The sequence below is a fragment of the Sinohyriopsis cumingii genome, chromosome 11 (genome assembly GCF_028554795.1).
Source record: "Sinohyriopsis cumingii isolate HCF-2022 chromosome 11, ASM2855479v2, whole genome shotgun sequence".
NCBI lineage: Eukaryota > Metazoa > Mollusca > Bivalvia > Unionida > Unionidae > Sinohyriopsis > Sinohyriopsis cumingii.
This window is the reverse complement of record NC_142971.1, coordinates 65,470,872-65,483,944: the sequence shown is the minus strand read 5'-3', so window position 1 is coordinate 65,483,944 and position 13,073 is coordinate 65,470,872. Positions and strand designations below refer to the sequence as shown.

Sequence of the window (13,073 nt, the reverse complement as noted above, 5' to 3'; positions counted from 1 at the left end):
ATTGTGGAGAAGGGTGGGATGTATTATTTGTAATGTGATCAGGAAAGAATTATTGAAGAAGCATAAATTGCTTGCACCAACAAAGAGACTGCCTGATCATTTAAATAAGGAAAATAAATAAGAGCAAATTCTGCGCATCCTAACTCTACCTGTGTCACTCAGCAGGTGTATGATTGCTCTAGCAAAAGGATGAACTTCTTCTAATGTTAGTTTATCACAACAGGAGACAATTTGTTTATAAACATGCACAGAAGATCAATGTTGGATTCCACACTTCATTATTTTCTCACCATCACAGATTTCCCAGGTGAATCCAGCAAAAGTGGCAAATTCACATCTGGGTTGAATGTACTTTCATGAATGGGGAGTGGTCACTGTATGTGCAGTTAACACAAACCCAATGAGATTCAGTTCTCTCCTTATCATAGCAAATGGAAGCTAGAAAGGCAGACTTGGTGTGCCAGTCGATTGACTCCTTGTCCCGAACTGAGACATTACATTCAGGGCCAGACTTACAGAAGCTGAAATCTTTAGTGTGTATGTTATCCCATGAGAGTTCAAATTATGCTGATATAATTACTGTCGTTAGTCATGCATCCTGTGGCGTCACATATAGGATTTCTGTCTTCAGTGGTAGGAACAGTCCTGTACAGTTGATGTAAATATTATGTATATAGAGGGTCCTGCATCTTTGCATCTGTTGACAGATCAATCAAGGAGAGGGAACATAAAGCTATTGTTGGCTAACAAGTGACAGCAAACTGCTCTTAGGAAGCAACCAGATTGTGTCATTAAAACGACTGACAGTTCACTGAATGGAACTGCATGCAGTTTGGACCTAAGTATATCACCTGTAGTTCACTCACTCCACATGTTGAAGTTGGCATTGCTATAAAATGTATGTCATTTATGATAGCTGCTTCAGTGTGCATACATGGCTATGTCAACATTGGCTGATATTACTTTGATGTAGCCAAAATCATCTCTACCATGAAGTCTGAATGTGTCTGAGATCATGGAACATTATCCCTTGATTGTGATAGGGGCTAACTTCTTGTCTTCAAACAGAAAAAGAAAGAAGTTCACCAATGGTGAATGAGGCACTGAAAGAAGTGCGACTTCACTGATGTGACACCAGTCATTTAGCTGTTGTGGTTCTCTCCAGAACTGAAATGCCAAACTCCTCTTCAATCAGAAGATCCATGAAAGGAATCATGTGTGAAGGAAAAGTTTGTTTGGACATATTTGGATTAGGGCCTTAGGGGTGATCTGGACTACCTGGGTGAAATGGAGGTGGTTGCAACCCATCTGGGTATGTGACCCTCACTTATTAACTGTTTTCACAATAAAAACGGATGGAGGGAAGGCATGTCATGTCTTTTGGGTTGGGAAAAAATGAAAAAGAAATGTCAAGCACTGGATGGCACCAAAGGATACACACCTGTATTGAGTTGTTGATCAGGACATTGAACATGACAGTATTTCAGGTACCCGCTGGTTCATAATTACCCAGGTAATAAAATTAGCCATAGTGTACATACTAAGTTAATGTTAAAACAAAACAACCAATGCAACATGTTTCCAAGATCAGATCAAAGACTATATCTGGTGATGTCAGGAGCAAGTGAGACACAGAATAACAGGTACAGTTTGAGGCTCATGTTGTGTGACTATTAGCTGCTGTGCATTTATCCATCATAGACCTCTGTCTACTGATATTATATTTGCAACGTGTGCAACTGTTTGGCTATGTACGTCAAAACAGTTTCCTTATTTCCCATTTATAGTAAGTGTACATGACACCTTTCCATGAAAACATACAGGTTTCTTGAATTTCAAACCCTGTGTCACAGATTCATTATAACATGATACATACTTAAGTAGCAGACCAGTCTATATCAAAAACAACATGGTGCCAAATATTAAGTGAACCAAGCTTTATGAATGTGACTCATTGATGTTATATGAGTAAACAATATTAAAGAAGGATTTTGTTAAACTGAAGAACATGTTGCATCAGGAAATGGACAAATCAATATTGCTTTACAAAGTTTGAAAGAGGAATTTAACAGTGATGTAATACAGCATTCAGAATTTGTAGACTTGACTTTATGACCTTTCAGCTAACGTTAAACATGTGATGTAGTCTGGTTAAGGTGAATGTTGTTAATAAATAATTTGTTTTTTGTCTGTAGACTTGTACTAATCCACAAGGATTTATGTCAAGATTTTTAACTAACTGCAGATCCAGGTAAGAAGCACAACAACAGAAAATGAATGTTTTTCATACGATTTTCTGTAACTATGGTATGTAATATATAGGTTACTCTTTTTATGCTTAGACTGCACTTTTTTGCCACTCATATTAGAAATAATTACGCTTATACCTCTCGGAGGGTGATAGTGGATGTATGAACTTACAACAAAGTAGTTCTGGTTCACAATTAATACAATTTCCCTTTGATCGGGTACCTGGGTAACCAATCAATAGGATTGGCAGGCACCTGGTTGACTTTTCCTAAACTTCTGACATCTTTACAAGCAAAGTAATGGTGAACAATTAAATAAAAGTTGTACAGTACACACATTTTAATATGTGCAACGTGAAAACAAATTTGTAAGAGTTCTCGCACATCACTGCTCTCCAAGTGCACAAACTCGTACAAATTTTGCATAATTCACACAATAGCACACCCTGGCAATATCTCTGTAACACAGTCCTGGCCGCTCTTATCAAACATAGCTTGTCTGTATGGCTGGACATGTTGGCAGTCAGACTGGCATTGCAAAGACGATATTTGCTTTGTGTCCATACCATACTGGTCAAATTGAAAATGATCATGTCAAACTTCCATTCTTAATATTGTTATGCATGGATTGAATAAATGACATCAAGCCCTCACATCTCAGTGGCATTACAATGTATAAACAACCTTTCTTCTCATCGACATATCAACAACAAAGCCATCTGAGTCATACTGATCATATGCAATTCCAAGGCCTGAATGGACTTGCCTGTGCTTTCTACTTTATATATGGACACAGTCTATTCTATTGCTGTTTCTGCCTTTGTATTAGGGGTGGACAGGGCATCTTGATATAACCCATGACAACAATAAATGATTCTTCTGCATTCATTGATAAAGTGTATTCTGGAGATATTTTGTGTCACTATGGGGGATATTTATAGATACAGTATGTACTGGTGCTGTTTCTGCATCTATATCAGAGGTGAAGAAAGAATCTCAGCATATCTCACGAGAGCATGCTCAATTTATTTTCAACCCTAAAGCTGTTTTTTCAAAACATTGGACCAAGTGTTCTAGTACCAAGTGCACACAGATTACATTGTGTGCCAACAAGAAATTGTATGCAGACACATCTCTTGTACATGAACTTAAAACATTTATACTTCTTGCACATGGTTGTCATTTCCAAAATAAAAAAGAGGAACAAACACTGCAAAAATATTTAAAAAATTCAGTGGAATTCACAAAAATGTTCTATGCACCATAAAAAAACTGTTTTTACTTATTGTACCACAGAATAAGAAATGTGGCTGATCAAATTTAAGTTATAGAATTCAACTAGACTGACTGGAGGAAATCTTAGTACATGGCAGCAAAAGCAAACACTGGTTTAGACGGGATATAAAAATAGCCACCTAGCGTGTAGAAAGGGAAGTTAATATGTAGGAGTTACTTCCATTCATCTATATACTAAACAGACAAAAAGACATTTAGCCATCTTTCTGGGAGGGCTGATTCAGAGGTAACAAAGAAAGTTATCCAAACGTAATAATATCAGGTAATTATTTGATGAAAACACAGGAATACAGGACTACTGAACAACATTTTAAAATGTCAGATTATATGGCTATTTGACAAATGAGAACCTTATAATGAGGGTATAGCCTCCAGTCCTAATTTTGGCACCAAATAACAGTTGAACACTTGAGATTCCCCACAAAGATGGAAGATAACCATAGTTCCCACACTTTTCTAAAGACAAATTTCCAGGATGAAATTACTTTTTTCAAGGTTCACATATGACCATTACTGAACTACAAATTTGTCTTAAAATGAATAGCAGTCTGTTTTCTAATCTGAATTTCCAATGAATATTCCCACACAATTTTTCATATTTGGGCATTTAGGTTGGGGTGTGGGGTCACTGCAACTGCATATAAATATTTTTAGAAGTTGCCACCACTGTGCGGTGGCGACTTATGGTAGTCGCTTAGCAGGCCTAAAAAATTTAAACTTTTGTTATATCGACTCATACCTGCAAGAAATCAACAGAAAAATTATTTATTTTCTCAGAAATGGCAAGTATTATAATCGTTATGTTGTTAATCAGCTGACAGACGACAAAACTACGGCATAGATGAAACCTGACCCAGTACTTACCATTTGCATTATTCACATGACTTCACAAATCTCAAATGACAATATCGAAGTCCAACAGTCTTATAATGTTGTTGCACAGAAATTCAATTATATTAAATGAAAAGTCAGTTACTGTTTGTAAAAACCAGCCATCTGACCAGTCTGATTTATCAAGCAGACAGCACATGTCAACGTGGTAGTCACATGATACAACCATACTCCAAAAGTTGTTCTCGGAATATATAAATATAGTGAATTTTGTGTTCTTTCATTTTTGTATTTTTATTACAACCAGTATACGACTTTCATTTAATATTTTTTTATTTTTTTCTCTACAACACTTGAAAATATGGGTTGTTAGATTTGTGTACTCATGCAACTAGCAATGCAAATCGTCAGTACCAGGTCACATTTCAACAATGATGTAGTTTTTTCTTGTCTTTCAGCAGACTAAAGACATAGCGATTTTAATACTCACAATTTCTGAGAAAATAAGTAATTTTCATATCGATTTTATGCATGTACCACTTGATCTAACAAAGGTTAGAGTTTGCTAGGCCATCCGGTAAGTGGCTATTCTTTGCCACCACCATGTTGGCCTCTTGTGATGCAAGACTGGTTTTTATACCTTCCATGTAAGGAAAGATACAGATATCAAGTTGACTTTGAAAATAAAAGTCAACTACATAAATCTAATCTACTGGACATTTGGATTGACTCAGCATATATGTTTATTGCAAGCAACCAAATGATCTATACTGCACCCTCCTAATATTCTGGTTAGAACTCAATAAATTTAACTCACAATCAGTTTAGTTTTGGACGTCAATTGGTGGCGGAAAATTTCTAGGGTTTTCCTGACTTTCATCAATATTTGCAAAATTCAAGCACTTTTTCACTGTCAGGAAAAAAATGTATCATTTCTCCAGAATTTTTCCTGATTTCCCGGTAGTGTGGGAACCCTGGATAACCAAGAAATTTTCCAGAGTGCATCCAGTATTTTGAATGGGACAGAAATAAGGATCTAAGTAACTGTAGTCATGAATAAACTGTATGTCTTCTATTTGAAGCACATGATATGGATATTTAATGGATTTCAATGGAACTTAGTGTTAACACTTACCCAATAAAGCAACGTACTCCATCTGTAGGTGTGGATGTGGAGTCAGGTGATGCTCGGAATGTAATTTCTCCTTCATATGCCCTATTTGCAAATATTTTTTTAAGACCTAAAATTTGAAACATAATATCATCAGCTGAAATATTTTGATATCGTACAAAGAATAATTAAATACTGAGGAGATACCAAAACTGCTCTTTATTCCTTTATCATAATGTACTCTCGCAGTATTTGTTTATCACTTTATCATAATGTACTCTCACAGTATTTGTTTATCACTTTATCATAATGTACTCTCGCAGTATTTGTTTATCACTTTAACATAATGTACTCAAGCAGTATTTGTTTCACAAATGAACTCACTGTAATACAAGTGGCAACAAATTTTTAAAGCCCCCCCCCCTTCTCAGAACCATATAGTCTCATTCCGACAAATATTTCCAGCATGTTGCTTTAAAATATGTCAGATTGGCTAAGTTTTCAGAATAAATCATGTTTCATGACTATACAAATAAAATCTTAACATAAAAAACAACTGCCATCACTGACTTCAGTGTTGGGGATATAGTATAAACTGAGCTGTATTTTGTGCTGGCAAGCAAAAATGACAAAAATGTGTATGAAGAATATTAGTACAAATGAGAAATTAACAAATTTGTGTAATATCTAATTAAATTGAATTATGGCTTTGATAACAGTAATGTTTATAAAAAATTCCACAGAAATTTCAAGACTATTTCATTGATTATGTGTAAGACTTGATTGTACAAAGGATGGACAACAAAACTGCTGTACAAAAAGAAATTCAAAATTCAGATCTGTCTTCACTAAAACCAATTGAAGTAATTCTTTTCTTCATGACTGTCCCCTGCACACCACCCTGTGTACTGGACAATTCAACAAGGTATCAAAAGGATCTACTCTAAATGAGTTTTCTCTGCAAAGGTCAGGAGTGCAGTGTTACTTAGAAAAATGAGTTCATATTTTCCCACACAAATGTAGCAACCTTTTTACTTTTGTACCTAATACTGAACAATAAAAGTCATCTTTGAACTCTGTGACATATCACACACTCAGTCATTCATTAAAAAAAGAAATATCATTTTGGTCTAGTTAATATTGAATTTTTGAGTAATATTGTGAATGAATGTGCCTTTAAATAACTTTCTGATGATGATTTGGAAAGATGGGTTTTGTTTTTCTGTCCATCCAAACAGATTCTGCTTTTCTAGTTGAGATGGAATGGATTTATTAGCAACATTAATTCCATACTATGCACATGTGACTGGAGCTACTGGTCTTGAGGGATCTGTACATTTGTTTCTGTTCTGTCATTGTTTGTTGGAATAATAAGGAGGGAAAAAATATGAATTCTTTTAAACAACATTCTCAAAAAGATGCAGGATTAAATACTGTTTGTTAGGAAATATCACATTCATTTTGTTTTTGAGTGCAGTATGAAGAATGTGATTTCTGTTGGAAATGTAGTCAAAATAACAGTGCAATTTCATGGTGAGGATCAATTTTTTGAACCATATAAATCTAATTAGCAGAAATAACTAAGAAAGTACATTCTGAGGAAATTCAAGATGTAAAAAGTAAGTACATTTATTGACATTCTTATTACCAGCTAAAGATGACTTATGTTTATACCCTGTCACTCGCATGCTCTTAGTTAGCAGGACCCCAGCTATTTACATGACCTGTATGACTTGTATTGCTATTATTAATTCAAATATTTTCCTCCAAAAGTAAAACAAGGAAATTTGCAAAGCATCTGTGGTGTGATAGTACATTTCGGCAGCAAAAAAAAGGAATTCTTCATACTCTTGGCTTACAGGCTCTTAGGCTCTTGGTTTTTAACCAAACCCTGCCATCTTCAGTTGCATTTATGTTTTAATTTAATGTCTGGACTGACTTGTAAAATGGGACTACTCTGAGGGAGCCAGGATAGCTCTTGGCCTAAATATGCCTTTCCATGCTACTATTATGGTCCTATAAGAGCTTGGCTCACAGTTTGAACCATTCGGTTTGTGAATATTTATGTACATTTCTCCTAAATAACTTTTTAAATGATCAGAATGGTATTTTCAACAGTGTCTGTCTCGCTTTAGTTGTGGGCATTGCGGATATTACACCCAGACATTTACCCAGTTGAAAGTTTCTTTTGTCACTCAGCAAACTCATCCACAAAATCAACTTTATCATCTCAACTTTCAAATGGACAAAACATCTTGTTTAGTTCATCCACAAACAAATCTAATGGTCTGAGTATGAACAGTAACCGTTATGGAATACAAACATAAAAGAATGAAGAACAATGTGCATGGGCAAGTTAGTTATGGGGTGGATTAGGGGTGTTTCAAAATTCTCAGACTTTCCAGTCACCAAAGGGAAGGATGAATTCTCATCATACAGTTAGGGTATTTTAAATCTGGAAAAGAGTCAGGACATGCTATAGCAACATGCTGCATATTACTAACATTAAATATCCCATATTTTAAGAGTCTCTAATGAAAACTTGAAGAGTAGTTGATTATACATAGTTTGTACAATGCAATGGATGTAAGGACAGACATTACCCATCATTCCAATTTTTGTGTTTTGTGGGAGCAAGTTTCGGTATTGAGACATTTAGTTTACAGAGGTTTTTGCAGATGGGAAACAAAAAGTCTTTTTCTAAGTGATGATATATATATATATATATATATATATAGAGAGAGAGAGAGAGAGAGAGAGAGAGAGAGAGAGAGAGAGAGAGAAAATGTAATTATAACAGCATCAGTGTCTTTTGTAAGAGTGCACACAATTAAGAAAGCTGTTGTTTTTCTTTTCTCTAAAACACATACATTTAATGAAACATTGGCAGCATAATACACCGCTCCCTCGATAACTCGCGATCCCGCTTATAACGCGGTGTCCGTCTTGGCTCCCGATTTTTTCCAGACAAAATGTATTTAAAATATCTTTAAAATATGCTGAACATGAAAAAAAATCACGATAAGAATTGATAAATTAAACCTTGATACATTGCTCGTTTTATCATCGAAAATGGTGATTAATGCCCGTAAAAATATAATCCATATTTTGCAGTTTGCAAGCTCTAGAGAAGAATTAATTTTCGAGATCTCGAAAACGCTTAATTACGCGTATTTGGACGCCAATTTTTGATCTGGGACGCAGAAAATCACTGAGGCTGGAGTCCTCCGTACGCATGTAATAGGTGCGCGGGAAAATTCAAAGATTTGCCGGTCCTGTTTCAGCCACCTGCTTTGTGGGAAAAATGTGTTGATCAGTTTACTGTGCTGATATTTACAATGACAGAATTCAGTGACTGAAAGACTCTTTTTGATGTACTGTTGCTATTTCATAAGAGTACATAAAAAAAAAAAGAACATGATGCAACAGCTAGGCGGCTAGTTCAAAGGCTTTGACTTGGCGGCCGAGTGAGAAAATATACTGATATTTAGTGATTGAATTCAGAGGCAGAAAGACCCCGTTTTAAAATCCTAGCGAGACCTCTGTTTAAAGATATCATTTATTATGTAAGTTTTTAGGATAAATAGTTGTCATTATACTGTAAATAAACAGTCTGGTGAAATAGCGATCAATGAAAACTTATGGTAAATGTTAACAGGTGGCAACAGAGAATGAAATAAACTCCAATTAAACGACTTCCTGTGTGAAAGTCACGTTCTAATCCTTTAATTCCGTTTCAGTGTAAACATTATAATCACAACATAGTCTGTTCATTGAAAACATGAAAAGAGTCAATCGACCGTCACATCGAAACCCGTGAGTACTTCTGTGAGAACCTAATTACATGTACATGCCGGCTTTGTTTTGATCAACAACTTGGGGAAGTGTTTGTTGCATTAAAAAAAAATCGATTACAAGAGACCTCGGGTGCTGGATTAAGGGTCTTGGAGCTGCCTTTGACGTAAAGCAAAACAGTAACAGAGACAACGATGACGATAGTGACTTCAAATGTTTCAGTGAAACTGATGTCATTAATGCCGAGGCTGTTTGGGAGAAATTAGTATAGACTCATGGTCCTGAGATGGGCGTTTCTCTTGATGGAGGAGTGGATTTGTGCTGACAATGATTGCCCTACAGCCGAATACATGTCAGATGAAACTATAATTATTTCTATTGCGAACAAATTTGCAGCAGAAGACGATTCTAACTGGAGTAACACAAGTGTTGAAAGTGATGCAGACACAGATGTTGCACCCCCACCCCTCTGCACAGGAAGCAAATATTTTGATATTGCCATAAGGTGGCTGGAGACCCAAAATGTTGACCACATAAAGCTCATGCAGTTGAGAAATCTGAGGGATTTTGCTCAGCGGCAGAGAAACCAAGGAGTAACACACACAAAAAAATTAACTGATTTTTTCAAAAAGTGAATTGATATTTGTCAAGCGTGGCACAAACGGCAAGTATTAACTTGTTCTAATTTACGTTGTTTTAAATTTGTAGACCAAATAAATATGTCAGTACTGATTAACTCGTTTTTTTTTTTTTTCCATTTTACTTCTATCGCATTCAAATCTATCTATCTATCGTTCGATCGACACTGTTTCTCGAAAAGAGTCGATCTTTTGTGTATAAAAAACTTCTAATTTGGCTCAAACAATAAAACTAGAATGTATACAATTCAACATAAAACTTAGTGACGTAGTACACAATGTGTGAAGTGGTACACATGTTCAGCGAACGGAAACCACGTGGAATAATGTTTTCGATGATCGCCTCAATATACTGTAATTTATCCTGAAATTTGTAATGTTGTCCTATGAGAAAATAATAAAGTACACCGTTATAAAGAGATATTTATTAACAGTTAATCTCAGAACGATTATAAAGTGAGTATTCAACAGTATAATCTGCCTAAACAACACCCCCCCCCGCCATTTTTCCGTTATGTCGTCAATCACTTTATTGGTTTTGGGCTTATTTTATAGGTCCCTCGATAACTCGCCCCTCGCTTATAGTGCGGTCGATGTTTCTGGACCCCGATGTGCGCGAGTTATCGAGGGAGTGGTGTATATGTTAATTATATATAGTAACAATTCTGCATTAGAAATCTGCTATTTATGACACAAAAAACTAATAACATTCTTGCCCACATTTACAAACAGCATTCAAAAACAAAGCAACCCTATTTTCTCCCTTTGACAATTCAGGCATCTCACATATTTTCATCAAGTCATTTAAACACTAACAATACACAAGTTCAACACTTGGCACTGGAGTGATCATGGAAACAGCAGGAGTGGTAATAATTACTGAATGAGAATATAACAAAAGAATTAAAGGTGGAATGTACCTAGAGTTTAATAAAAATGCAAGTGGGAGATATCATTGTGTCAGCAAGTGTAACAAGCAAGTTTTATCTGATTTCCAGAACTTAAAACTTTGATGATGCAGTTCTTGCCAGTTTGCACTCTGTACATAAAAGTGTTTCCAGCTGCAATTATTGGTAATCATTTAGTTACTGTATTACAGCTAACCTGTTAAAGAATTTACAGCTCAGTTTCCTTGCACAGGGAGCAACATATCATGCATTAGAAAGCATTACAAGTAGCAGAAGAATACTGTACCTGACCAGTCATATCGTAACTTTCCCATCCACCTGTTGTTCTCACTCTCCTTCAAAAGGTCACCAAAGTAGCCGTATCCTAGCATTGACACACAGTATCGTTGAAAGCAATCACCATGGTATACAGAACACACATCAATACCAATACTGTCACCTGAAAATATCAAAAAGTTTGCCTGAACAAAGGAACGTGCTCCTAGTGAGAACAACCAATAAAATGTAACAAATATGGTTTATACACTTATTTACTTGCTTATAAGACAAGTCCAACAACAAACTGCATCGATCCAGATCTGCCATCACATAATGTGCCAGCAGATCTGAGTCTATGCAGTTTGTTAGGAGTGATCAGTAGAACAAACAAGACAGTCCTTGATCTGCAGGTACATTATGCTATGGCATATCAGGATCTTTATTGTTTGCAGTCTGACTGGATTTATAAGTGAGTACATACAGTAATGTATAGGTAGGTTATAAAGACATATATTCAAGTATATACAGTAGGTAAAAAGAAAGTGGCGTTACTGAATTAGAGCTGAAAGCTACACTGCAAATAAGTTCCAGGTGTAAGATACAACATACTGGTGATCTGAGTGACACTAATGTTAATAAAATAGAAATGGTATTTCCTGAAGCAAAAATAACAGTATACAAAAACAGTGAATAAATTTATAAATTTGTAAATGGATACAAATTTGCATGTAAAATACATGTGGTAACACGTCAAAACATAGTCACATGAATGTGAAAAAGAAACAACATTCTATATAAGACAGAAATAAATGCAAACAAACAAACAGAGACACTGTCAAATGGAAAACTGGTGTAAGAAAAAAAAATGAAAATGCAAATGAAACATGAATAAAGTTATGTGAAATTGTACAGTATCACTTAATGCCATATACAAGTAACATCTAACAATGTTAAGACATTAATTTTAACACATTCATTCACTGAAATGCCCAGCTACAATTACTTAAATCTTACATACCCATTATGAGATTAGTCAAAATTTCTGAATCACTTCTATATCTTAATAACTTATACATTATCTGAGCATATGGTATACAGTCATGTCATCGGAATATATGGTGTATATTCATGTACAAGTCATCTGAGCATATGGTATATATTCATGTACAAGTCATCTGAGCATATGGTATATATTCATGTACAAGTCATCTGAGTATATGGTATATATTCATGTACAAGTCATCTGAGCATATGGTATATATTCATGTACAAGTCATCTGAGCATATGGTATATATTCATGTACAAGTCATCTGAGCATATGGTACATGTATATATTCATGTACAAGTCATCTGAGCATATGGTATATATTCATGTACAAGTCATCTGAGTATATGGTATATATTCATGTACAAGTCATCTGAGCATATGGTATATATTCATGTACAAGTCATCTGAGAATATGGTATATATTCATGTACAAGTCATCTGAGCATATGGTACATGTATATATTCATGTACAAGTCATCTGAGCATATGGTATATATTCATGTACAAGTCATCTGAGCATATGGTATATATTCATGTACAAGTCATCTGAGCATATGGTATATATTCATGTACAAGTCATCTGAGTATATGGTATATATTCATGTACAAGTCATCTGTGCATATGGTATATATTCATGTACAAGTCATCTGAGCATATGGTATATATTCATGTACAAGTCATCTGAGCATATGGTACATGTATATATTCATGTACAAGTCATCTGAGCATATGGTATATATATTCATGTACAAGTCATCTGAGCATATGGTATATATTCATGTACAAGTCATCTGAGCATATGGTCTATATTCATGGTACAAGTCATCTGAGCATATGGAATATATATATTCATGTACAAGTCATCTGAGCATATGGTATATATATTCATGTACAAGTGGAGTCCGATTGCAAACAACATATTTCCTAATCTGCCATC

The 13,073-nt window shown here is 35.2% G+C and overlaps 1 protein-coding gene across 1 annotated transcript in view; it reads right to left on the bottom strand.

Moving 5' to 3' along the window:
* Nucleotides 1-13,073, bottom strand: part of LOC149788595 (ceramide kinase-like) — an 82,400-nt gene that overhangs the window by 30,030 nt on the left and 39,297 nt on the right. Inside the window, exons 7-8 of the mRNA XM_089974646.1 lie at nucleotides 11,115-11,267; nucleotides 5,512-5,617 (exon numbers count right to left, since the gene is read on the bottom strand). Coding sequence (XP_089830772.1) covers nucleotides 5,512-5,617; nucleotides 11,115-11,267 — 259 coding nt within the window. The remainder of the gene's footprint in view (nucleotides 1-5,511; nucleotides 5,618-11,114; nucleotides 11,268-13,073) is intronic.